The 27,480-nt window shown below is 39.9% G+C and overlaps 1 protein-coding gene across 1 annotated transcript in view; it reads left to right on the top strand.

Moving 5' to 3' along the window:
* Positions 1-657: 657 nt before the first annotated feature.
* Positions 658-27,480, top strand: part of tspan15 (tetraspanin 15) — a 42,360-nt gene continuing 15,537 nt past the window's right edge. Inside the window, exons 1-5 of the mRNA XM_042066765.1 lie at positions 658-859; positions 14,983-15,168; positions 21,053-21,127; positions 22,007-22,102; positions 26,296-26,409. Coding sequence (XP_041922699.1) covers positions 779-859; positions 14,983-15,168; positions 21,053-21,127; positions 22,007-22,102; positions 26,296-26,409 — 552 coding nt within the window. The 5' untranslated portion in view covers positions 658-778. The remainder of the gene's footprint in view (positions 860-14,982; positions 15,169-21,052; positions 21,128-22,006; positions 22,103-26,295; positions 26,410-27,480) is intronic.

Here is a 27,480-nt window from a genome sequence, read left to right as displayed (position 1 = left end):
ATGACTTGAAATTCATATTTGTTAACTGTAATTTCGGCAAAACGTAGCCTACTTATCATATGTGGGTCGGATGCACACTGAAACAAGTGACACCATGTGGCATCATATGATACAGTGCTACTGTGGCCATTGTGGGAACACTTCCCAAATATGTTTGCACTTAAATTATGGGCCAATGCAACAAATAAAAGGATACGTTATATTTTGAAATTCTCCTAAATCACATTACAATCAGGTGTCAGTCAATTGTAAATTACATTTAATTTAGTTCAGTTATGTAAACAAGAAAAGGGTGATATGATATTTCACGTGTCAACAAAGGGGGGCGAATGGGATGGCTGCCCATTTTCACCTATAAATGTGTTGATGCCCCAAGCTTTACGTGTTTACATTAGCTACGTCTGGTTGTCAAGAAGGCATATCTGACATTCCCATTGTAGGCCTAATAGAGCATATTGTTTATGAACGCGACAAATAAAGGCGCCAGACGACTGACTCACTGTTATTTAAATCACATTACCACTAGCCCAATAGACTGCGCGTGAATCCCCTGCTACAACACATTGTATTAGTCAGGAAGTAAAAGCTGTAGCCTACATTAAATCAGGCCCCAGGTAGCCACCGTCTCCAAATAGCAGACCTGAACGTCTGTGATGCCTCTGTTTCAGTGCTAGGCGAGCGCGTGTGGGGCGCGACTGGAGTTCCAGGTGAGAGCTGGAACCAGGAAGTGTCTATCTGGAGAATCTGCGGACGTGGAGTGCGACAGAGCTCATCAAACATGTCAGATGTTAGGTACTGCGAGAGGTGCTCTTACCTCTTTCTAAAGTTCACTCTCATTATATACGCCACGGTTTTCTGGGTGAGTATGGGGAGTCTCTCAATTCAATTAGATTAAATGTGTGTGGAGGGGTGGTGGCAATCTAGCCGCGTTTGTGAGCAGTTGTAGGACAGGAGCCTAATCGTTGAGTCAGGTTGGTATGACCATAATCGGACTTGTGCATGTATTTTATAATAATATATATTGTAGAGAACAAAACTCCCTTCTGTTAATGTGTTTTTCAACATTTTTCTTGTGTCGACCTGTTGCTTTTGGTGTTTTTACGCAGTTCTACCATTGAAGCCACACCCTCCCCCGCCTTTCATAATGAGAGTTATTTGTAAGGCAGCTACCTTTGTACCTGTCATTTATTTGGACTGGAAGTAGTAGCTTAAATGGGACTGCTTGATGGTTTTTGTAGACACTGGTCTAATCAAGTGAAACATGCTATCACGTAAGCAGCCTATTAGGCTATACTGTAAGCTGTATGAAGGCCGATTTGTAGTCTGATTAATACATTAAAACCGATAAAGCAAAATAAATTAGTCTTTTACGACGTACATTCATTGAATTGCGGTATTAGCCCAAAGTTTTGTGGGGGGTAAAATAACTAAATGACTTAGAGTAGGCTACTTCATTGCACCTGCTAATTCAGTATGTTTTGTGCTGGATTATAACCATAAAGTAATTTGATGAAGAAATAAAAAATAATTTGATAATAATGATCAATCCCTGATCAATGAAACATAGGGATCTGATCAATCCCTATGTTTGTTTTCCAAATAAGACATAGTTGACAAGATGCATAACCCAATGTTTTTGGGTCATGTGACATCCTTAGCACAATATTTATAATGTTGGGGTTTGTCATTAGGTAATCTTCTGCTGTGATTACACATCACAAGCCTGATAGCCTGGTAACATGGATATGGTCAAGGAGACTTTACTCACTAATCATTAAACATCAGTGTGTGTCAAAAATGTCTGTATGGAGCTTAGAAAGATGAGAGAACCTTGCATAGTAACACACTATACTGATTAGATGCCACTCAGCTCCTTATACCAATAGTTCCTTTAATCGTTTTTATTGTCTGAAGATTGGCTCATATTTTACGCTTGGTGTGGAGGAAGTGCCATGCTGTGCCGTGTATGCTTCAGTTGGCTGAATAGATAGATAGATAGATAGATAGATAGATAGATAGATAGATAGATAGATAGATACTTTATTGATCCCCAGGGGAAATTCAAGGTCTCAGTAGCATACAGACAACACACACACATTCACTAACAGCAAAAAAAGTAATTAAAAGTATATAATATAAAAACACAACTAAGCAATAAGGACAGTAGAAGATAAAGAATATACTAAATATACTAAAATACAAATTATACTAACTAACACTTAATCTAAATCAATTCTAAAAACAGTATCCACATAGTGGTGATTAATCAATCAAGAATATAATTTGTTTACCCTGCAATTGTGTTCCCGCCAGTCATAATTAAGGCTACGTTGGGACAGGTGTCTCATAAGGCGGAATAACTAGGCTTGTTTAAAGTGTCCTAGTTAATCTTTATTTCATTATTTATATGCACTTCTGACCCTCACGAGTATGTTTGTTGTGTTTTTTTCCTTGGCTTCTTTGAAATGCACCACAGCACTTAAGAGAACCTCATATTGTCTGTTCCCTAGAGTGGTATGAATTTAAACACTGTGAGATATATTGGTTGTGACTCAGACTGGTCTTATTCTCTCTTGCCTGTCATAAATCTCAGGATTTTGTGGATGATGTAAGATTTAGGAGTTGACAAGTGCAAAGAGCTTGTTTTGGCCATGAGAAAAGCCATTGAAGATTGAAATAGTCAACAGTGTATAATCTCAGTCAACATAAACATGCTGAGGAGCTGAAATGAACAGGTTCTCTGTTTCGGTGGGTTTATTTAGGTCAGTGCAGTTCCTCTAAGAAACTGAGTTCTCTGTTAACATTAAAATAAATCAGGGAACTACGATTCATTATTGTCCAGCAGAGTCAATATGAGAATTTTTTTTTGCTAACCAGAAATATGTACATTTAGATTTATTCATTTAGCAGATGCTTATATCTGAAGCGACTTCTTATGTAACTTATTTTACAAAGACCCCTGTCCTTTGAGCAATTCGGAGTTGAGTGCCTTGCTCAAGGGCACAATGGTGGAAGCCGGGAATTGAACCCACAACTTTACAGGCTACTAAATATTAGTGGATTCACCTTTGGCTGCACCATTATTAGTATTACTATAATGGATTGAGTTTGGTTCTTTTAAAACACCCTGAGATGGTGACACTGAGGAATTGGAGCAAAGGGTGTGTGTATATTGAATGCCTTTCGGATGTGTTTAGACAACAAAGTCAGCCCATGCTCTTTGCTTGCTTGTATTCATATGGTAGATTCACCTCAGCAGCCGGTCTAACATGTGGAGGACATGCACCAATGGTACCTGATCGTTTTTGGAAACTAAATAAATGAACTCATCAATGGATACTTCAGTTTAATTTGTTTATGGTCAGTGATCACCGGTACATGTTTTGTATAGTTTCACAGTAAGTGGAGTTTGAAATGACTAGACCCAGCAGATCAACAGAACAGACATAACATACTCTGATACTAATGAAGGCTAAAGCGCAACATGTCTTTGAGGCAAAGCTGCTACACTATTAATGTTGTGGAGTTCAAGAGTTCATATGTCTCACCCTTTCTTTGAGGCTCAGAACAGAAGTTATTTTGAATGATACAGTATTTGGTGTTTACAACTGTTATACATGAGATAGCGCCTCCGTCTCATTTCCCTAAATTTGCATGATTGCCTCCATGCTGACTTCCGCAAGCTCTTTCTATCACTCACTCTCCCAAAAACAACTCTCTGGTTAATGGCTTTTTTTTTTTATCTCAATGCATCTTTATGTTGCCAGGTTTTCCCATGAAATCTTAAAACATCCTAGTTGTTCTTTATGTAATGAGGATCTCAGAGTCTGGGGTTAATGTATGGGAAATTATCGCCTGGTATTCACAGCATCTACATCAGACTCATCTGAGTAACAATGTGGCTGATTGCATTTTGATCAAACCATTAATTTTCAACATGTGTAGAAAATATGTTTCATTCCTGTCTATATGTCTGTATACTTAACATTTCACCCACCTAATTACATTCTTTCTTTCTATTCTCTTTTTATTCTTTCTTTTATTCTCTCTCCCTCTCTCTTTTATTTTGTCACTTACACTATTCTTTGTACTGTACTGCGCTCTGTTTTTCTCTCCCTCTCTCTTCTCTCTCTTTCTCTATGTCTCTCTTCTCACTCTCTTTTTCTCCCTCTCTCTCACTCATACGCAAAGTTAGTGGGGGGGCAGGGGGAGCACTGCCCCCCCTGGTGGAAACGGGTAATTGCATTGTTTCAAAAATTAGTGAAATACGTCTGGCATGACCAGATATTTTAAAAATAATTTAAATACCACAAAACAACAATGTAAGGAACGGGCTGCGGTTGATGATGGGAGCAGCCAGGTTTTCTTCTCTTGCGATCCTTCACATCACATCGAAAGCGATATTACGGCCAACCTGACGAGGCATGCAGGATGCAAAAAACGAAAATTACTGTTGCACTAGTATGGTCATCTTGCCGTGCCAACATTGCAATAAAGGTTGCCTAAATGCCATGTATATAAATGTCCTGTCAGCTTACTAATTGATTTTGCGTTGTGTGTAGATTTAGACTTTTTATTCCACTTTGTTTAAACAGCAAAGTGGCGAAGCCTTGTTCACCTGTTTGGAACTGGCTGGTGAATGTGACGCGCGTAGGCCTGGCGACACCATGACCCTTTTTGTGCATCTAGGCCTACTGATCGCTGTGGATTACATTTTTTTCGTGCCATTGGATTACAGCAAAATATTAATATTTTTCTTAACATGTCTTAACGTAATGGCATGTTGCGCTTCGTTTCTGCGTTTGGAGAGGCATCAGACTGTACAGTAGATGAACACTTCCTTTGATTTTTGGAGTTCTCGCTATGATTTAGGTCTGCCCTGCACTCAGTAGCCTACAGTTTGGAGTTTACTTAATTTGCCTTTGTAGAATCGAATTTGAGTTTTCAATGACTCGTTCTCCTTAAGCTAAGCATACATGAACCGATGCATCTTGTTATTTAAAACTCCACTCTGTTGGCTCGCATGCCAGCAGCACTCTTGAGGCGTCGGAGGTTTACCAACGTTCCACAAGCACAGCTAAGCTAGGTGGCATCCGTTACACTAGACTAGGCTATATAGTTTGTTTTTAATAGCAAACAGAAATGTCAAGATGGAAGGTCATTACATTCTTTAATTGACAAAATATGATTGTACAAAATATTCAATTAATGTGGCGCAAATGAGTCTAGAGGCGGTGGATTAATTTATCAAAAGTGAGCAGCAACCAGACTATGGGCTAAGCCCCGAATGTTTTCAACTGCTAAGCGACACCCCTGTCTATTGCGTTTCAAGACAACCGTGCTGCATTGGATTTCATAAGGACGAATTGTTAAATTGTTACAATGTAATTATATATATATATCTTTATTTAGCATGTTTGTTTTCTCCATATGTGCTCATGCTGTGTTCCCCAAGTGGTAGGCCAGGTCTCAGCTGCTACAATTATTATTTTTTTCTGCCCCCCCTGGCTCGAATGTAAAACTCCACCTATGCTCTCACTTCTCTCTCTTCTTCCTCTCTCTCTTTCTCTACTTCTCTCCATTACCACTTACCAATGCAGTGCTACATAAGAACAGGTCTGCACACGTCCAGGCCCATCACACCCAGCATAAACAATGGACATGCATGGCATCACAGGCCTCCCACTCGCCCACATTATCCCACCATTGAACAGCCTTTAAAAAACCACACTACCGCATACTGTTACACACGTCACACAGCCAGGCCATACTTCAGTGCTTTTGTGCCTCCTGTGATGGTCATTCTCTGTCCATTCAAACCGGTCAGCATTCTCACAGCTCTCTGCCCTTTAGTAACCTCTCAGCATGGAGGTGCTGGCAGAGAGTAGACACTCATAGCTGATTTTTGTAGGGAAAAAAATCCCTTCTAAACCTCCACTTCCTTGTCTGGTTTCATCTCCAAACAACCCTGAGGTCTGGCCCTGACAGGGTTCAATATTGGACGACACACCTGTGCTCATGTCATTGGTGGTATAAAGTAATTGTTGACCTCAAGAGCTTTATGTGCATGGATATTATATATTATACTCCGTTTGTCTCCTAACAAACATGCTGGGGATGGGTGTCGTTATTACGGCAATCTGACATATTTGGCTAATCGTCTGTTTTAGTAGTTTGCTCACAACTGGTGTCTGTGCATGCCCTCCTGTTGATGAATGGTCCCTCTTGTAGATTAAGAAAAATCCAAACAAATCATGGTGCCAGTGCTCAGAAACTGCAATAAATCATGGGCAGTTTGCTCTTGGGTTACTTTCAGCCGTAAAGCTTTAAAATGAAATTATCTGATTGGCTCAATTTGAAGATCTAATACTTGTGTATTATATTTAATAAATAGATGGCCAAGTGCAATTATCCCCGTCTCCAGTCTGTCTGACTTAAAACTGATTGGTATCAGTAAACCTCTTATAGTGTTTAAAAGTCCTCTAAAAGTGGCAGCAATCCTAGACATAATTTGAACCACAGATTGGGCACATCAGGGTCCAACATTTGGCCAACCTTTGTGTGTCCTGCACTGTACACTTCACATCAGTCCAAGTTTGGTCATCACCCTTGTTTACACATTCCTGCCAACACTCAAGGGCTCTGATGACAGTGTAAAATAACTTTGTTTTGTACTCAATTCCTTTCCGACAAGTCAGTAATTGCTAATATTGTAAGTGTATTGGGCACACAAGCTACTCTCGGCTCTGAAACAAAAATGCACGCCATACCCTAGGCCTAACTAAACTCTGGCTGAATCCCCCATCCCATCCCTAAGGTCTAAGCCCTGAACCCCTCAAAGACTTAACTGACATCCGTTGGTAAGTGGTCAAGTTTGAGAAGCTGTAAAGGTTAAAGGCTAATAACAGGAATGGGACCGCACCTGTGACCTATCCAACCAAAAACATGTTGCAAACACGTTTCCATTTTATGGCAGTTGTTTACTAATGTTTTTTTCAACCTTCCAGCCTGCTTTTGGGTAAGCTCGTGTTTCACGTCACAACACTATGAATTATTGGTAATTCCCTTGAGTGAAGTCTGCATATGCCAACTAACAGAAAAGGCACACAGAAAGGGTGTGAGCGAGCCCTCATGCACTTCACAATTTTGCAGTGGGACACAAAGGATACAAAGTTCACAGGAACGCCCATCAAAGTCTGTGAGGGAAGACATTGGGATTCAGCCTCTTTGTCTTCAAAAAACTCTAAAGACCCAACTCTTCCAAGGATACCTCCTCTCCTAACACTTCTAACAAAATAACATACCTAATACGCACTTACCTTGAACTTACCACTTCCTTCTCTTCCCTCATCTACCTTCTTTCATCACGTTCTCCTCCTATCACACTTTGACTAGTACTTATAATGTCTTACTCTACTAGAGGATAAGAGTGCTGACTAGAGTGCTACTAGAGGATAAGAGTGCTAGTAATAGTATTGTATTGTATAGTATATTATAGTAATAGTATTGTATTGTATAGTATATTATAGTAATAGTATTGTATTGTATAGTATATTATAGTAATAGTATTGACAGAGGCAGTAGTATCTCCTAGCTACAAGTAAACATGCTGTAAAAAATGCTGATAAAAGTGTCTGCTAAATGAATAGATGTAAATGTAAATTCTATAGATAGATTAGATACTCTTCCTTTGGGTGTGCACCACTGGCTGATATCTGCTGTTTAACAGCATGAGATGGGTAGGCCTAAAGAATAAAAGAAGATAATGATGGTTGTTGTGAGACACATTCTCAAATGTCCTTTGAGAAGTTTTGTTTACATTTGTTGGCGCCATTTCAAAAAGTAATTTTTGATTATATTTTGATAGCTACGTTGTTTACATTTGACTAGCAGGAAAACAAGGTTTCCAATTGAATGAAAATGGCTAAGGAAACAGTTATTAATTCTTAGATAGGTAGCTAACTGTTACCCAGGGCAAACATACTGTATCTCAACACAATAGAGCACAACATATTTACACAGAGCAACTCATTTTGCATTGCATGGCACTCCACTGGGTAATAACCACTAGAGTGATGTATGTGTAAATTTAAGGACACTTCCAGTTCTTCCGTCTGATACTACAGTTTTATAAATACAAAGGCAGGTCATTTAGTTAATCTTCAGTGGGATTTTGGAGTCCTTTTGAAATCCAAAATGTTAAATGAAATGCACATATTCGATAGTAATACATCTTAGCTTAGCAAACTAATCAAACATGTGATGGCAGCATTGCTTAGGGCCGATTCACACACCAGATCCTTGGCGCGTTAGTTCTGTCACTGCTGCAGTGTGTTGGCGTGTGTGTAGTCACCCCAGGAGCCGCCCTCACTCGGCCCGGGGCTGCTGATGAACTGCTATTCTCTTTCATTGTATCATTTTACAGGACTACTTCCAACATGCTTACCTCTTGCGTGAAAAATAGCAACTACTTTTACTGTCTAGATCACTTGCAGTTGCAGCACAGTTATCTGCAGTTATGTGGCATGGAGGCAGTTGGAATGCTCTAACCTGTTAACATGGGTGTTGAAATGAAAACGGACCGGTAACACAGCCAACATGCACGTGCCATACTTCTCGTGTGAGTCAGGCCTTATGTCTTATTTACATCAAATGTGTGACGGGTGCGTCTCGTCTACGTTCCATCACTAGGCCTACTGCATCAGGGTTGCTTGTGTATTCACATCAGGAATGTCTCTAATATCTGTAATTTTGCATTGTAATATAATTAAAGTGTAACTCCTGCGAAAATTGACCCCAGGGCCTATTTCTGCATTAAAACACATCAAATAAGCCGTGGAGACAGTATTTTTCGTTGATCAACCACTACAGTGCTTGCCGGTATAGCTAGCCCCAAATCGCAAACAGTAGATTAGCTAAGGGCGGTGAGCCAAACGCTTCCAAAATAGCATATGTTAACCAGTAATATTGTTCAAAACAGCACCAAACCTCGTCAGTAGCTTGCTCAGGGTCCCTACACATAAAACGAAGCACCAACAACATAGTCGAACCCGGAGTGTATTACAGAAGACTGTTAAGAACACTTACTAACTGTCCCCCTAAGGATTCGTTGTACTGCCAGGTTTGGTTAATCTATTATTTGCGCTGGGGTGAAATGCCTGATCTTTAATGCAGTATATACAGTACATTGCCCATTATCAGCAATCATTAATCCAATTTCCAAAGGCACATTCTGTTTACTAATCTGATATCATTTTAAAAGGCTAACTGAGAAAACATTGGAGAACCCTTTTGCAATTATGTAGGAACATAATGTAATCTGAAAACTGCTGCCCTGATTAAAAAAACAATGCAACTGATCTCAGCTGGTATTCTGTCTATAATGGAGTGACCGGTAGTGTATATTTTAACATTAACATTACTTTGTAGAAATTTGCTTATACTTTGACATTAAAAAGGAGATTCTTGTAAATTATTGTAAAAAAGGGCAAATTATATTGACAATGATTCCAAAGCGAAAAATATACAAGGGTGGTGGGGGGTGGGTGAATACTTGGTTTTATTGGTTGGTTAAATTTCCAACCTGGCTCATTCATTATGGCCCCCGTAATCATAGTATAAGTATAGTATATATAAGTATATATACTCTTTTGATCCCGTGAGGGAAATTTGGTCTCTGCATTTATCCCAATCTGTGAATTAGTGAAACACACTCAGCACACAGTGAACACACAGTGAGGTGAAGCACACACTAATCCCGGCGCAGTGAGCTGCCTGCATCAACAGCGGCGCTCAGGGAGCAGCGAGGGGTTAGGTGCCTTGCTCAAGGGCACTTCAGCCGTGCCTACTGGTCGGGGTTTGAACCAGCAACCCTCAAGTTACAAGTCTGAAGCGCTAACCAGTAGGCCACGGCTGCCCCCAATCATCCTCCACTGTAATTGCTCATTGAATTGGCTCATTGAATTGAATTCGCTCCCTCACTCTCCACCTCAAGCTGGAGTGTGGTGAGCGTTCTGGCGCATAATGACTGCCGTGCATTACCCAGGTGGGTGCTACACATTGGTGGTGGTTAATGAGGTCCCCCTTTCCATGTGATGCGTTTTGAGTGTTGAGAAAAGCGCTATATAAATGTAACATGTTGTTGTTATGAGCCTTTATTACATCGTGAAGCTGCCCCAAAGGTTTTGCTATATTTACATTTTCATTTATTAATTTATCAGACACTTTTTCTAAATGATATTACAAGGGGATTGTTGCATTGTCCCCTCAGTTAGGTACACCTTGTACATATTTTTAACTGAATATGGATGCCACACAGGCATGTTTGCATTCTAGACTGTTGACTGTGATTTTCAGAGTCTAATATGACACTGACTTTTAGGCATTTCAGATCTGTGCATATGTGCATACGCCTGTGCACACCCTCAAGGCACCTGGGCGATTGGGTTGGCTAAACCAGTCCCAGCACTGTCTCTTTCCACATTCCATCCAAGTGTGAGAAACTACCATTTCAGTGAGATCTATTTTACATTTTTTATTTCTACAACTGTATCTATTTGACATAATGGGTTATGTCACTAGCCAAGAATATATTTAAATTCATTGAAACTGGAAGATGTTATGTTCAAAACCCTGAGGAATCATATCTAATGAGGGTGAATATGCATGCATACCAAAAAAGTCTTGAGAAAGTCTGCCCACAGCATTCAGTCTGTTTGAGGTATTGCCTAAACCTTTTTCTTTTGATTGAGAGGCATTTTATTTTTTTGTTGTTATACAAGGATTTGGTATGTGTAACTGAAATACTTTTTCAGCTTTTGTCACTTCTGTTTTGGGAGACCCTTTGCGATGGTGACAGGAATAGTTTGGAAAGAAGGCTATTCACACACTCAGTTTTGGCCGTATGACTCACTTCCAAACTTTGTTAAAATCTAGGTCATAAACTCAAAGGCCCAAAACGTATTGGGTATAACCTATTTTACCTCCCATTGTATGTCCGCCTTTTGTGAGGGTTAAATTGGAAGGGTGCAATCTGAGAGAGCCATTATTAGCTCAGGAAGCCCATCGTGGATCAGTCGCACAGGACAGAAGCTTTACGTCTGACAGTCGCATATACACACACATCATGCATGTGTCACTGATGTGTCACAGCTGCCAAAGCCCCAGCCCCACCACACCCGCCGCCCCAAATTGTGTTCTTTTCAGAGGCCTTATCTTGTGATTTCCTGTGTATTTGTGCTTGGGTTTTTTTTGGCTGACTCACACACAATAGCTGATAAACAACCTGTGTTCCAACCGTGGTAAGGAGGTGTTAGATAGTATCAAGGGATTTCATTGATCTTCATCTGTTATCCAGAGAAGCAGCTGATTGTTTCTTCACTTGATTTGAACAATATTTGGATTGATTTATTATACAGAAGTCAAACCAATCCCTTGGCCATTAGTTGGGGGAAAAAACAACAACTGTTGTGGCAAATGTTTGGCCTGCGGTTCTCATCCAATACACTTTTTTTTAATTACATTCCGCTAATTGCTTCTCTGGTGTTTGTACACAATCCCTTCTTTGCCATTGGGAAATCGTAAATAAACACATTGTCGTTGCAGCACAGATGAGTGGGGTGTCATTTGATTAGCCATTGATGTCAATATCAACAACCTTTCACCAGACTTCCTGATTGCATCCTTAATTTTGACATTCATGTTAATTATATGACATCTGTGAGGTAAATCTGTTATATAAAGTTGGCTACGGAACACATTTGAATAGAGGACGAGCTTCTAAAGCAGCAATCATGAACAAAAATAGAGAAGAGCAATATCTTTGAGTCGATGTACCCTACTGTAATTAATGCCGAGTGTCCTGTCCAAATGAAAACGGAACTGAAGTGAGTGAGAGAGAGTACATTGTCACGGCATGCTGAAATTAGCCACGGAACATCACTATCCACATGTTGGCTCAGCGTGGTAACGGCCGGTGATGATCTATTTGACCAGGGCCATGTTGAGTTGGGCTGTTGATGTATTATATCAGCTGCCCTCGAGTGCTCTCCATAGGGCTCTAATGTGGCTTCAGTAAATGCAGATGGCTGTTCTGCTTGTAGCCTACCTGCCCTATTTAGAAGGCAATGGGAAAACAACAGGAGAGCAAAGCAAGAGGCAGCAGCCAGATGTGAAACATCAAATACACACGTTCTGCGCCCAATGTCTCCAAACTACCAGCTGTGTGGGGTGTTTAACCAAACACACAGCAGCCGGTTACTTAATAAGGGCCGAACATTATAATTAGGCTAGTCGGTTTTGTTAGCACTGTGGCTAATGATTTAATTGAGCATTAGTGTGAGTCAGAGAAACCAGCGTCAGCAGAACTAAGAAGCCATGTTAACATTAGCGCGATGTGTTGGCATTATTAGCCCGCTGATGCATTCACCTAATTTTGGGTGTTAATGTGAGTCACTCAATAGAAATTATATTTTACCAAGCAGAAATGGTGCTTTTTAGGGTGTCCATCTGTCCATCTGTTCATATGAGGAATTCTGGGTAAGGGGAGAGGAGATTGCTGGTGCCCAGGCTTTTCCTGGTCTGCACACCATATGGTGGCCCTATTTAAGTGTTAATAAATTTATGCAGGTCCTGCCATGTGGCTGCATCTTCTAAAGAGACTGAAGTTTGCATACAGCACTTGATTTAGATATCCTGAAATGTCTAGGAATTGAGGGTGCATTGAAACTTGTGGCCAGTTGCAGTAATTAGATTGTGGAGTGTAGAAGTTGGACTTTGCTAAATGGATCAGATGGGAAAGTGAAATTATATGTCTCCAGTGGAGTGAGTTGTCAGAGACCATTCAGTGTGACATACTGTTTTAAGGGCCATTTTCATCATTGCATTTGAATGTTTTATTTATCTTTACCCTTTTGACACCTTCATCTAAACTTAGAAGCAAGAAGGTGACGCAAACGTGTAGCCTACATCACACATGTTGAACCAGATCACGCATGTTGAGGGGAAATTAAGTGGCGGAACATGTGCTGAGTGTTTTCACGTTGCATGAACCTTCTTATTTTAAATATTTTATTATTTTTTATTTGTTATATATGATGACATACGTTTAATTTAATGTATTTTTTTTTTCAAATAATTTTTATCCTCTTAACATCAGTATGGGGACCGGAGATATAAAATAGTCGTTTGGCTAATTTTGACACATTTATGCTTAGCACTTCATGTATATGCATTGTCCCTTTTAAATAAATCTGAAATAAATAAAGTTACAAACAGAAGCAAAAATATGGCATCATTCACACGCTATTAACCCTTTATTGTTCTACCTCCTGATAGTGTTAATTTTGTCACCTATTTTTAATTTAGTCTTAGTCTTAGTCTTGTGACGAAATGTCCTTTTTAGTCTTTGTCATATTTAGTCATTCAAATATCATTTTTGTTAGTCAAGTTTTAGTCAACTAAAAGTCTCGTCATTTTAGTCTAGTTTTAGTCAAAAGAAAACTAAAGCTATCTTAGTCTTTTTTATAACAAATTATTTCAGTCAGTCAGTATGTTTACATGCATAGGTAAGTCGAGCTACAGTTATAGCTCGGCTGGGATTTGACCATAGACAGTAAAAGATTTGACTGGACCACTGTCATGATCTTCGTAGACCAGTGTTTCACAAAGTGTGGTCCGCAAGCTATTCCAAGTGGTCCACGAGCAGACGTGGTAAAATATAATATAGATGAGTTGTTTACAATATTGAACCAACTTGTACTGTATGTAAATTCAAACAGTTCTACAACACTGTCTATGTCAGATATGCCAGTTTAAATCATACGAATCCTCTGACACAATTAAGCAAAGTGCAAAGACAATAAGCAAGGTGGTTCAGTGAGTATTGTGTAGGCTAATATACTGCTAGGTCTATTTTTAATTGTTTTTTAGCTAGGTGGTCCGTGTGTTTCTTAAGTGGTCCTTCATCTGAAAAAGTTTGAGAAACACTGTCTTAGACTCAAGTATGAATGTTTACTCCGCCACGCTAGATGGCGATATGCGCCCAAACGCTACTTGCTAGCAAACTTTGCTAGCTTACTTGCTAGCAAACTTTGCATCATCAGTGTAACTAGTTAAATAGTTGACATTACTTGCTGAAAATTTTCGTATGGACATTCTGGGGGATGTCAATTTGTATATGTATGAGAGAAGCTTCAACTTCTGGGTATGTAGCATTGTGGCACAAAGCCTAGGTAGTTAGCTTGCTAACTCTGGCAGAAATCTCCGGTGTTCTTGTTCCATGTAGTTTCGTACAGGGTTGCAGCAGAGAATGTCTAGTTGCAGCAACAACACGTAGACTAGCCTACAGGAAAGCTGCTGCGCATGAACCATGAACTCATTCGGAATATTTTGAAAACGTAACAGCTATTCTGGCTTCTCATTTTTTAGACGAAAATGAAGAGAGATTTTATCTTAGTTTTTATTTCATGCAAAACATTTTAGTCTCGTCTTTTTTCGTCAACAGTAATGCATCTTAAGATAGTCTTAGTCAGTGTTTCAGGACATTAGTGCAGTCTTGTCATCGTCTCGTCTTAGTCATGGAAAAAAAGGTTGTTGACGAACATTTTTTCTCTAGTCTCGTCTGACGAAATTAACACTACTCCTGAAGTGCACACACGACACACACTCTACACCAGGGGTAGTAGCGTGCCATGTATTCACATAGCTGATCTCCACCCAAAACCACTGAATAAGATTTGTATGCTTTTTAAAGGTTCCTTTCAATTCATTTACCCCTGTCTCTTTGTAGACTGTGAATTTGATTTCATAGGAATTCTAACATGTTTCCCAAGTGACTGGGTTATCTCAAACCTTTTGGAGAGCTACTTAGAAACAGGTGGGGAGCTACTGGTAGCTCGCAAGCTACCTGTTGGAGACCCCTGCTCTACACTATACACACTCCCCTTGTGAGCCACCCAACATTTTGTTTCTTTGTTGTGGCAGTTGATTGGTGGTTTCATCCTGGCCATCGGGATCTATGCGGAGGTAGAGCGTCAGCGCTATAAGACCCTGCAGGGAGCCTTCCTCGCCCCAGCCATCATCCTCATCCTCCTCGGCGTGGTCATGTTCATCGTGTCCTTCATCGGAGTCCTGGCCTCCCTCAGGGATAACCTGAGCCTGCTCAAAGTGGTGAGTCCTGGAGTTCCTGGATCCATCACTTTTCTACTGAGAAGTGATTATTTCACACACACACACACACACACACACACACACACACACTGTCTCTCTCTTTCTCTACCTTTTTTCCGCTCTCTTGTTCTTGCTCTCTCACTCTCACACATGCATTCACACACTTGAGGTGACACATAATGTAGTCACATACTCACTCCTTTTCTCACAGACACACCACCTGTTATGTGGCTGTGAAGAAGCAGTTCAGTTTGTTATTGTGAGAAGCAAGAGCAGCAATGTGCATTCGCTCTTCAGTCCGTTTCCAGATTTTGAATTAAAACCAGCGACGTTTCGACCTGTCTGGGTTGGGGATTAGTATAATTCATGAGTAAAGGACTTTTATCACAAAGCCACCAGGCATTTTATATTTAGCACATCCTCTATCATCTCTACCGATTGTTATTTTAGGCAGACATAGGGGTTTTATCAATGAAGTAATTAAATTACATGACCTTAAAGTATCTGACTTAATATGGTTCACGAGTTCACCCACAGAAATGCTTGTTTTAGAACAATAATAGTAAGCTAATATTTGGCTCGGTAGACACTCAGACAATATGAGTAAGAGGTAATATGGGCGGGATGCTTTGCTGTATGGGAACATGTGATGCAGTGATAAGGCAGGTTTAAATGTCATAGAATGCAGAAGTGGCATTAGTGAATCAATCCCTATATGCCTTTGTTTATGAAACACAATTTATTGTGCTAGTAAGTAACCCCCTTCAAAACAGGCTGAAAGACAACACCGTGAAACCCTAAAACTCCTCAAGCCCTTCACTAAGAGTAAGACTCAAGATTTCATTCCCACTTTGAACTCTGTGAGGGACCTTCAAGTGCATTTCAGGAGTTTCACTGTAATGGCAAAGGTAGCGGCTGCAGGAAGATGGACACTGAGAATCGATCACCCTCCATGCCTGGAAGGCAAGCTACAGCAGGCTGTAACTGAAGCGTTCCGTTCGCAGAGCGTATGCTGCTGCAATAATTGGCTTCCACTATAATCAATGGAACTGGCTACAGCAGACGTGATGGCGGCCCATACATTTGCATAAAATTAGACCAGTCTTCTAAAACAATTTTTGTGCTCTGCAACCATAACGCTTCAGGTGTAGAACGGCTTTGAGGCTAGACTTGCCTGCTTGTTTAAAGACTTCAGGAACTCAGTCAGTCACTGATCTTTGCCATGAAAAGGCTGTTACACACTTTCTCTCTAACAGGGAATATGATTCATTCCTCACTACTTTTGTTAGAAGCTCATTAAATAAACTGTTCATAAACATCATGTATTAAAAATCTAATAGGCTACAAAGTTCTAATTGCTATTGTGCGGCATATGTAAGCATAGAGCTGACTCCTCAATGTTTGCGCTTTAATGTTCTGCCTATGGTATTAAACTAGCAATACATTTTGTCTAGTTATCAAATTAACTTTAGCTAGACTTAAGACTTTACACTTTGTCCATAATTTAAATTAGGCCACTAATACTCACAGAAGTGCTTTTATCTTCGATGCAGTTGTTTTTGTCATTAGTATTTTTATATAGACATGCACAGCACAGTGAAGATAAATTCCCATCCAGGAATTATCTTAGTTTTTCACCTTTTACATATTACAGAAATCCTCTAAAATAATAGTCTTCCACAAGTGCATGACCGGTAGGCTGTAATATGTAGTTTCTATTTTTTCCAATAATAATGAAAGCCTTGCAGTGTAACAGAGTTGCCACACTTTTGTTTTCGCCATGGTATTCTTATTAAGCCAAGTCTTTAATTACACCTAAAATGAGAAATGAGATTGACCCAGGATGCTGCGATTGCAGAGACGTATTAAGAAATAAAGCTAGGTATTGCGCACAGGATTACTTTTAGCAATATCACAGGTGTCTAAATCCTGTTCAGCTTGTAATTAGAGGGTCTGAGCTGGTACTCAACAGTATAGCTATCGACTGGTGTGAAGAAGATGATGATGCCACAGAGGGATCTAATCCTTTCTCTAGAGGTCAGCTGCACAGCTTGTTGTATCCTGGGTACCCTGGAGCCTTTGGAGACTTTGAAAACATGCGGCTCCAAAGGTCAGATCCATTAGGGATAATGCTCCGCAGGTTTTGTTGATTGTGATCTTTTTAGACCAGTGAAATGTACCTGTTTTAAAGTGCAATGAAATTATTCCTTCAATCAATTCATTCATTCATTCATTCATTCAGTTAGTCAGTCATTCATTCAGTAATTTGATGGAATATTAGATTAATGCAACTTGTAGCATTTCTAGTCACTATTTAATCAGTTATTGTGTTTTAATCACAAACTTAGATGAGTACGATTATGATATCCGATGAGTTCTTGAAAAATGAGGTAGTCCTATCTGTGTGTGAAGCCTGTGATTTTAAAGTTGCATGATTGCTTTTAATGGTTTTGGGTCATAACTGGGTTATTGATATGACACCAACACTAATGAGACATGTGATGCAATGATTATGTGCAAACCAGGCATGAGGAAAAAGGCAGGTAGAAGACGCACACCACTAGCTGTAAAGACATGATGAACACATAAATAGAGATGGCTTCAGTTCACCAATCACCGAGCAGTACTTTAAGGTTAGAAAGTGAATGTTCTCATTCCCCCGTGTTCCAGATGAGTTATGTCAGTATAAATCAAATGAATCCTATTCACATATTTTGCCAGAGAGAAATAGCTGAGAGTTTATCTTCAAGAGCTTGAAAGACATCAGCTTTCCGGTAGACGTTTTGCACAAAGACACTTGCAGCAAGGAAAAAAATCAGTCCCAAAAATATCCTGCAGAGGATTTGAGGTATTCGCACCTAATAATTAGCCCTGCAGTGCTGGAATTAATCACTTATTGCCACTGTTATCACAAACATTTAGAAACTCAGAGAAGGAGCTTGAGCAGCTACTTGAGAAGCACCTTACTAACATACTCAGTACTACACTAACATTGTACTCTACAGTAGCATGCTCAATACTACAGTATATTAATACTACAGTATACTAACTCAATCCCATACTTTAACATATTCAAACCTTCTCACCAGTGTCTGACTGTCGATGCCCTTGCTGTGAATGGATGACCTTCCAGTTGATCAAGAACAGATCAGTGTGTCTGTGCTACCTGGAAAGAGTTATTGTTACACACTGACATGTAGTAATAATGGAGAAGCACGAAAACACATAGCACAACATGCTATTCATCAACTGTGTGTGTTGTTCTGGAGCATCCAGTCTATTCACATACCCAGAGATGGACTGTAAGGTCATCCGATTCTTATTAACCCGTGGTGTTGGCCTGTGACAGCATGTTTGTTCTAGACCAGGGGTCTCCAACCGTTTTAGGAATGAATGCTACCTTAAGGACCTGAAATCATATGGAGGGCTACTCATTTGAAGCAAACAGACCCTCATCCCTCTTTGCGAGGGTAATGTATGGTTTTTAGATTTAAATTATCAATTATGTAGGCTTATAAGCCTTTATATATTAAGGAACTGTATTATCATCTTGATTTTCATCTGATGCTGTTCAAAATGCAACACTATCAACATTTTTGTTCAGCTTGTTCATTTCAAAGTTTGCATGGGGAATCTAATATCATTTTTTAAACAAAAAATGTGATCTTTTAGTGCAATTAATAATTTAAGTTACAATAGCATTACCCCACCACTAATAACTCAGAGGCTTATTTTGTTTTTTGTAAAATGAATCATAAAACATATAGTTTGTACACTCAACATTTTTAATCCTTAAGCAGTGTATCTGTAGCAGGATTAATGTTGTTTCCCTGAATTTCCCCACATGAGTTGTGCTTTTCTTTTTGGAGTTTTTGTATTTTCTTTATTTTCCCACGGGAATCTAAGGGTAAGGGGGTGTGGTGTAGGTGTGACGTGGGGCTATGCTCCGCAAAAATTAACTTTTAATAAGTGTCCCAGGCTGGCTTGTCAGATTTGACGCAACAGGAACACCTGAATGTGATAGCCTGTGTACGAAAATAAACAAATTCAGTAAGACCCAGTTCGAACGTCACGTTGCATTATTTCAACTTTTCTTTTAAAAACACAACGCAGAGAATATTTATGGAGAGCAAAATACTCCTCTTACATATCTATCAGTAGGGCTACTGACTATTGACATTGGTTTGCTCACTGCGCTAACTAGCATAACTCATCTTTCTACATAAAGCTAAATGGTAAAAAATGACACTGAACTACCTGTTTATACACACAAAACAAACAATAATCTCCCAATTTACATAATATGAATCTGCATACTTAGTCAGTGGCTGAAAATAATTGAAACGAGGCTCTATCGCTTCGAAAACACCAAAGTTTTGAAGTGACTTTCTCTGAGCCTCCTTGAGACTGCACAGATGTAAGTGAGCCTTATTCAATATTGACAAATGTGATTGGTGCCAAATAAAAACTAACATAATAAAGACATTGTGTGATTAGACAAAATAATGAATAGCAGGCCCCTCTTTTTCTAAAAAAGGACAAAGTTACAAATGGGCTTAAATGGTGCCTGGGCTTAATGGGTACACTATGTGAATTTTGTGTCACATTGACCTTGTAATCTTGGTTAACTTTAATTTTAGCAGTGTGTCAATGGTGAATTTGGATTCCTTGTATGAGAAAACTTATATTTAAACATTTTTATTACATTTGTATTATGTTTTAAGGCTGAGATATGGAAAAATCTCCAAATAGCGACAATTTTGGACGCCATCTTGAATATCTCAGAAAGCACAAGGGGGATTCACGGGGACTTTTAGTATGTTATTCCTAAAGGTATTCTGAACATATCCTGAAAAATTAAGCTTGTTACTAATTTGTTCCAGGTTTGACTCAATTTTGAGCTAATGCTCTTGGACTATTTCGCAGAATTTTCAATTGGCTACACCAGATGAGCGAGCTTTTTTTTTATATTTTACTGTCTATGCGTGCGAGCAGTGTGTAGGCCTATGCGCTCCGCTTCTATTCTTGTTTAAAGAAAGGGATTCGGAGCCAAAGGCTAAAATTTAACCCAGCTACATTTGTAAGATATCACCAATATCAAGTTAATGTTACAAATGTATAGCAAATAAAATAAAATGGTTCTGGTCTACAATTACTGTAAATATCTATTAAAAACTACTACTCACAATAGAGGATGTTTTTAGAGCATGATCTGCAGGCGACTTGTTGGCAATTTTTAGAAGGTCCGCTGCGTGTGCCTCATAGGCGTCCCGCGGGCACCGTGTTGGAGACTCTGGCTCCATATCAGTTCTTTTTATTCATGATAACGTTTGGCTCCAGGCTGAAACGAGCTCACAGAATATGTTCTTGCCTCTCACGTAGGCTACCTTCAGCAATTTGTACGCAGTCTGTAGAAAGAGATCTCCGGATTCCTGTAGCATAGCAGCTTTTACATTTCTTTTTCAGAGAGGAAGGCAGTAGCTACAGTGTTCCTACCCGAACACAGAAAATTGCTAGGTCGGTAATCGGCTATAGAGGGCCGCTCAGACAATGGCAGAAGTGCCGTTCGTTATGAGGTAGCCTATACGTGGCATCAAAATTATTTTATCATACAAAAGGTACAAAAAGTATGTTAAGGTAAAAAAAAAAACTCTTAAGGGTGCCTTTAAGAGAATCTAATACTCAGTTAGCTTCTGTTCATTTCGAATTTTTGTCAACATTATCATCATATCCTAGCCTATGTTGTAAGAGTGAAGAAACGTTTAGGAAATGTTCTAGTGCGATTGTCAGGCCATGTTTATCAACTGCAAATAATGTGAATAATAATAATATTATTTTTCATCGCCCCTTTCATGACTCCAAGGTGAATATTGTTGCCTTACAGTTTCTCTACATGCTGACTGTCTGTCTGATTCTGGAGCTTCTCGGAGGAATCCTGGCCCTCGTGTTCAGAAACCAGGTAACAGCCATTCTCCAGCATCTAAATGTTTCAGACTATAATAGTAACTCAAATGTCGAGAGGAAGTGCTTCTGATTTGTGAATGCATTAGCCAGCCTCTTACAAAACTAGACACACACAGGAAAAGCACAGAGAACAGGTGATGTTATTACAATTATGTTCATTGCAGCGGAACATCTGTCGGGATAATTTTGTGGAGCCATTTTCTTCTGTGCTCAACAATTTTGCCATTTACAATCTCCCACAATGAACATATTTCTGTAACTTTTGTTCAAACTTCAGAGGCACACATGTTTTTGTGCCTTTTTCCAGTCGGAAATACTTTAGCAGTTAACACTGCCAAGGCACCAGGCGTAGCCTGCTAGAAAATCCTAAGAGATCAGACCCCTGGTAGGCTTAGTCTGTGTATACTTTGAGGTCATTCCTCAGTGTCTGTGTCCATCATGCTGAGCCCACTCATCGAGCACTCGCCTCAAATATTCATGAGAGAAGAGCTGCTCAGGCTCATTTGTGGCTGGCATCTGAGCAGAGTGGCTGGATGACCATGGTCAGATAGAAGGCATGGCCTTTAGGAGATTGTTCCTTCAAGTGAGGGATCACCATTTGCCATGGAATGTGTGAGACAGCAAGTGAACTAAAGTGTGTGTGTGTGTGTGTGTGTGTGCTGCCAAGGGTCACACAAAGCAGAGAGCTATTTGTCTGATGTTGCAGACTGAGCCAAGGGTTATGTACAGGAGCCAAGGCACCTGTCCTCCCTCTACAGCACAGTGTTGAGTGTTTAATGAATGAATGAATGAATGAATGAATGATGAACGAATGTATTATGCTGTATGAGGTTATCTACCCTCATGTCCTGCTTTGTCCCCTTTGTCTGTCTAGACAGTGGAGCTCCTGAACAAAAACATCCGGAAAGGCATGGTGAACTACTACGACGATCTAGACTTCAAAAACATCATGGATTTTGTTCAGAGAAAGGTAAGGGAATTTGTCCAATCCAAGGTCTACAGTAGAGAAAGCAACTGCAATTGGAAGACACAGACCATACTCAATCACTTCAATAATATTTATAACATATCAGTTTTTATATGCTAGAACACCTTGCAGCTCTCCCCTGTCTCGTATGTTTTTAGGATATGTTTTTGTTTTTGATAGATAATGAATAGGGAGTCATAATATTAGCAAATCACTGTTTAATGTTTTGCAGTGACAGAGCGATAGCCTTTCAGTATGGGAATATAAATGATCTGCCTTGAGCCACCAGTGAAATGTGTCATGATTAATGACCTTTAAATGCATTTCATTCCAACTGAATGCGCTCTCTGATTAGACTTGTATATGTGACATTTTGAGCTATTTTGTTGTCAATTTGGTGAATTGGCTTTTAAGTTTTCCTGAATGTCAGACTTATAGGGTTCTCATCCACATGTTCACATCCTTCATGCCAGCAACATGAGACAGAAAATGCGTACCTGACATCCCATAATGATTTATGTTGTTCTAAAAAGAGGACTCCTAGTCTGACGGCAATTTGTTCCTGCTTATTTGATTACATGCATATTAAATTGTCAAAAACTAAAAGTATTGTAAATGAGCTGTTGCACTGCTTGGGTCAGCTGCCCACTGTAGATAACCAGTATTGGAATGGAAAAGTTGCAACACACAGTCCACTCTTGCAGAACAGCTTCGCAGTAAGAGCCACATTTCACATTCCATAAAATTACACTTTTTTCAGATAAGAATTCTTGCCACTCACAGGGAAGAGTACAATTTCCCATAATTTTGATCATAATTGTACTGCAGTTTTTTTCACTTAGAAGTGGTTATAATCCGTGGGCACCAAGCCACTCCAAACCCCAGAGAACGCTCCGTGCTTCACATCTGCAGGAGATCAATCATTGCAAACCAATTTGTTGTACTTTGAAAGAAGTTCATCTTTTGGGTGGAAATATTTTTGTGTTTGTTCTTGTTGTTGTAGAATACAATTTCAATGAGTGGTCTGAGAATATGTATGTTCACTTATAACACAGCTTAAGAAATGTTGTGTTAAGGGGCATTCACACCAAGAACGATAACGATAGTTATCAACGATAAAAGCCTCCACACTGACCAACGATAAAAAAGTCTCTCCTTGTGTTAATGAATGTGATGGCTAAAATGTGATGGGTTCTGATTGTCTGTTAGCTTTTTATCGTTCTTAAAATCAGTCTGAAAGTGATCCCCAACAATATTGTTTTTTGTGTCATTATCTTTATAGTTTATGTGTGAACGTCGTCATTCATATTAACGAGAATGTTATTATTTTTTTCTAGTTATCGTTATAGTTATCATTCTTGGTGTGAACGGCCCTTTAGACTGACCGCATATCCAGCCCTGCCTGGCCTCAAACCAGCAACTTGCAGCACCTCATATTGTGAGGCAGACATGCTAGCAAAGAAACTGAAGACACTATGAGTGTTCGCTAATACGTATCTTAAGGCGTCAGGAGGGAGGTTTACTTAACGCACGTACTACACAGCCCTTGTACCAGCTGACCACCTATTCAGAAGTTCAAAAATCCCCCAAAATCCTGGGGGCGTCGGTGCACTCCACACTTTCCCCTTGAAGTGGTCAATTTGATGAATATAGTCTGCATCAAAACGCCTATAAGGGCAATGCAAAAGCTCAGCCAAGTAGTTTTACTGACTTGTATGTCTTTCAAGGCTACAGAATGAGGTTTATTGTGAGCTTGTCAACTTTGTTCTATTTCAGCATCCTGAAATGCAGATGAGTGACATAGTTAATGGACATTGCTGCGCCAAACCGGGTAGTCGACCAGGCTACTGTGTGTGTGTCATACTCATCAGTGCCTTTTAAGCAGCATTAAGCAGAAGAGTACTTTATACACTACCAGAGAACGTTCTGTGTTAGTGCCACAACTGTGTGTGTGTGTGAGAGAGAGAGATAGAGACCTTTTCAAATCTGGACTTTGAATTAATGAGTTATCATTTAGTCCTCCTGTTGCACCTTTTCTCAGGCAGAGGTCTCTTTTTTTACATTAACAGAGACGCTTTGCATACGTATAAGGTTTTTAAGTGGTATCATCCAGGCACCCATTTCCATTTAGTGTATCTCATTGAGCAGAGGTGTCTACTTTTAAGTAATTGGTTGTTCAAGCTGTAAATGATATTCAGTGTTATTCAATTTTTTGGGGGTAGGATTGGCATTTGCACTGCATTGTTTTTTAATGTTAAGTGAGTGACATGTTTATTTATACATGTAGCACAGATACGCATCGTCTGAAATAAATACACAAATGATTTCCAGTTTTACTTTATGTAAAAACGAGATCTGTTTTATGATACAATAGTGATAATCAATCAGTCTAATGAATGATTTAAAATACTGTATGTCTATTTACTCAAATCACAGTTCGCCATTTCATGACACTTGAGACTTGAAAGTAATTGTAGGTGGATTTAATTACTTGACAAAAACACAGCAGACTACGGCAGAATTCCAGATATCCAAGGTTCAGGCTTTACAATAACGCACGTCAAGGGAGAATACAGCCTTCAGCTCAGGAGCATCGACTACCATTCTAACTACTACCGGAGGAGACTGGCCTTTTATGCTGAATTTGCAAGGGTGTGGTTCAAGAGGATGTCATAGGTACAACGTCCTGTGATTGGCTTTCTCTTCCCGCCGTTCAGTCAGCCACACCCAGACACACCTACACACACCTATTTGCCATTAACATATTAGGCAGGTTCCTCAGGTAGAAACGTTATACAAGATGTTCTAAACATTCTTACACTTAATTCATTGTACTCCTTGTACTGAGACTATAAAAATGATACCAAACATGAATACATTTGCAGTTAATAACACAAACATATAATTCAGCTAAAGTTTTAACCCAGGGTCTTTGTCTACCCAAAGAAAGAACAAAGGGGCTTGTGGAACAGATGGTATAGGCAAAAGGTGCCCAGTGGGGAGCATTTCACACCTACATCTGCATTGAATACATCAAAGCAAGAAAGACAGAATACACTTTCAATGTAAATGGAGCTAAGCCTCCATTTAGTCTGGAGCAAGAAAGGGTCATAAAAATAATTTCCATCAGACTTTGGACATTGTATTTCAGAATATGTTTTTAAAGATCCTTGATTACTCCGCTTCAACCCTTTCTGATTATATACTGAGGGGAGCTCCAATTATTACCATGCGGTTGTAGAAAGCTGTGCTTGAAAAATGTTGTGAATGGCTTCATTTGCAAAACTACTTCAGAATGGTTCATAGATGGTTGCCACACTCGTTTTTTGCTTGCTTCAGTGCACTTCAGAATGAAGTAATATACTTTCAACATTTCAGCATGTCCTCTTCGAGGTAGGGGGGGGGGGGGATCAGCAAAAATAAAAATCCTCAGAAAATCCAACTTTTGTAGACATCTCTCAGTACTACAGTCACATGGCAAACTAGCTTCAAGCTCAGTTAAGCCTACCAGTACGTATGTAAAATGGAATTTTTTACTGGAGAGTTCATTTACAGCACGGTTGCTGCTGGTTCCATTTGGAGAGTGTTAAAGGAGAATTCCGGTGTGATATTGACCTAAAGTGTGTTGAAACATGATACCGAGTGTGAACGTTTGTCTCATAGCCCATCTCGGCTTGTCCCCTGCACTCCAAAATCTGGCGCTAGTTAGCAGATGCTACCAACAGCTTTTTCAATGGTGGTGCTTCGGCATCGGGCTAGCCATGCAAATAAATCACTATTTTACACCATTTACGAGGCTCAATGTATCTCCACACTTCATTGGTAGACTTCCGAGGGCCCTGACATTTAAAACGAGACATTGAGAACTTTGAAAAAGCACTGGTAATTTACTTACAAGACGATTTATACAGACAGTATCTTCATGAAGTTTAGCGTTTGCAGCCATCTTGAATTTAGTCACGATAAGTCGAGCGACGAGTAAGAATGAACAGGTATGATAAGGGATCAGATTCCAAAAATAATTCAGTGGAAATGCATGGATTCCAAACTGGATTTGCATGCATTTCCACTGAATTATTTTTGGAATCTGATCCCTTATCATACCGGTCACACCGGAATTCTCCTTTAAACTCCACTTGGAGGTGATGTGCTGTGGATGTGCGTTGCATGCTTGACTGATGTACTCGTCTCTCCAGTTTAAGTGCTGTGGGAGTGAGGAGTACATGGACTGGACGGTGAACATGTACCACAACTGCAGTGCCCCTGGGCCCCTGGCGTGTGGAGTGCCTTACACCTGCTGCCTGGAGAAGGTGAGTGTGCATCAGCATGTAATGAACCACCAGCTAATGAAGTCTTCAAGGCCCTTCATCTAATACAAGCTCTGGAGCACTGAGATATTCGAGATCTACAGGGATTAATTATTCTAAATGGGGGGGGGGGGGTGTCCACGGGTCCAAGTCTGACCTGGATCCTGGAACATTTCTCAAATTATTCTAAATAGTAGCCTACTCAGACATTCATTTGTAAATATTTTGTTTATTCCAATACTGTCCCCTTTCTTTCTTTATTCCACCAAGGGTAATTCCGTGTGGAAGTAAGTGGACTACTGGTGCCAGCTCACTATGATGTGTGTCTTGGCGAGTCGAGACAAGGCAATATTGCTACGGGGTTTTATCCCTCGACTAAATCACATTTGATGACAAAATCTCCCGATGATATTTCCCAGTCTCGGAAGTTACTGTGATATACAATAGGCTCCCGTGGAGTTTATTAAAGTTAAAAAATCCGTGGAAATCCGTGGGAAAATTACATTTGCTCTTTTGGAAAGTCTCCAGAGGGCTGCTGCTGAATGGAGTTATTACATCAGATAGTGTCAGGTGATGCAGATAGTGGAGAGACCTGCGTGCGTGCGTGTGCGTGTGCGTGTGCGTGTGCGCGCGCGCGTATGCTGTAGGAAGACTAGCATGTAGCTAAGCCCAGCATGTGTGATGATATTGATGGCATTCACAGTGTGGTGTGCTGGAACTGAAATTGCAGGAGTTGCTGGGACTACTAATAGCATGGTCAGTAAAAGGTCATATACTGTACATGACCAGTGGCCTCTTTCATGGGTTTATCTTATACTGAGTGAATTTAAAAAAGGCAGATGTATACAAGAAGCTCTGCAGAGCCATCACAGGGCTTGCAACTAGCACTTACATTATACAGCAGGCTATTTTGTGAAGCGAAAGCATCCTCGAGCCTGTGTAAAATATAAATATTGTCAAGTATACAAGCATAAAAGGCTGAAATAGGGTTCTTTGGCTGATTCATTCAAGTGGGTTGGCTGTTTTGTCAGGGGTATCTTTCATGAGCTTATTGCTTAATACAGAATCTTGTGA

The sequence above is a fragment of the Alosa sapidissima genome, chromosome 16 (genome assembly GCF_018492685.1).
Source record: "Alosa sapidissima isolate fAloSap1 chromosome 16, fAloSap1.pri, whole genome shotgun sequence".
NCBI classification, from domain to species: Eukaryota; Metazoa; Chordata; class Actinopteri; order Clupeiformes; family Clupeidae; genus Alosa; species Alosa sapidissima.
This window is presented reverse-complemented; position numbering and strand designations above follow the sequence as displayed.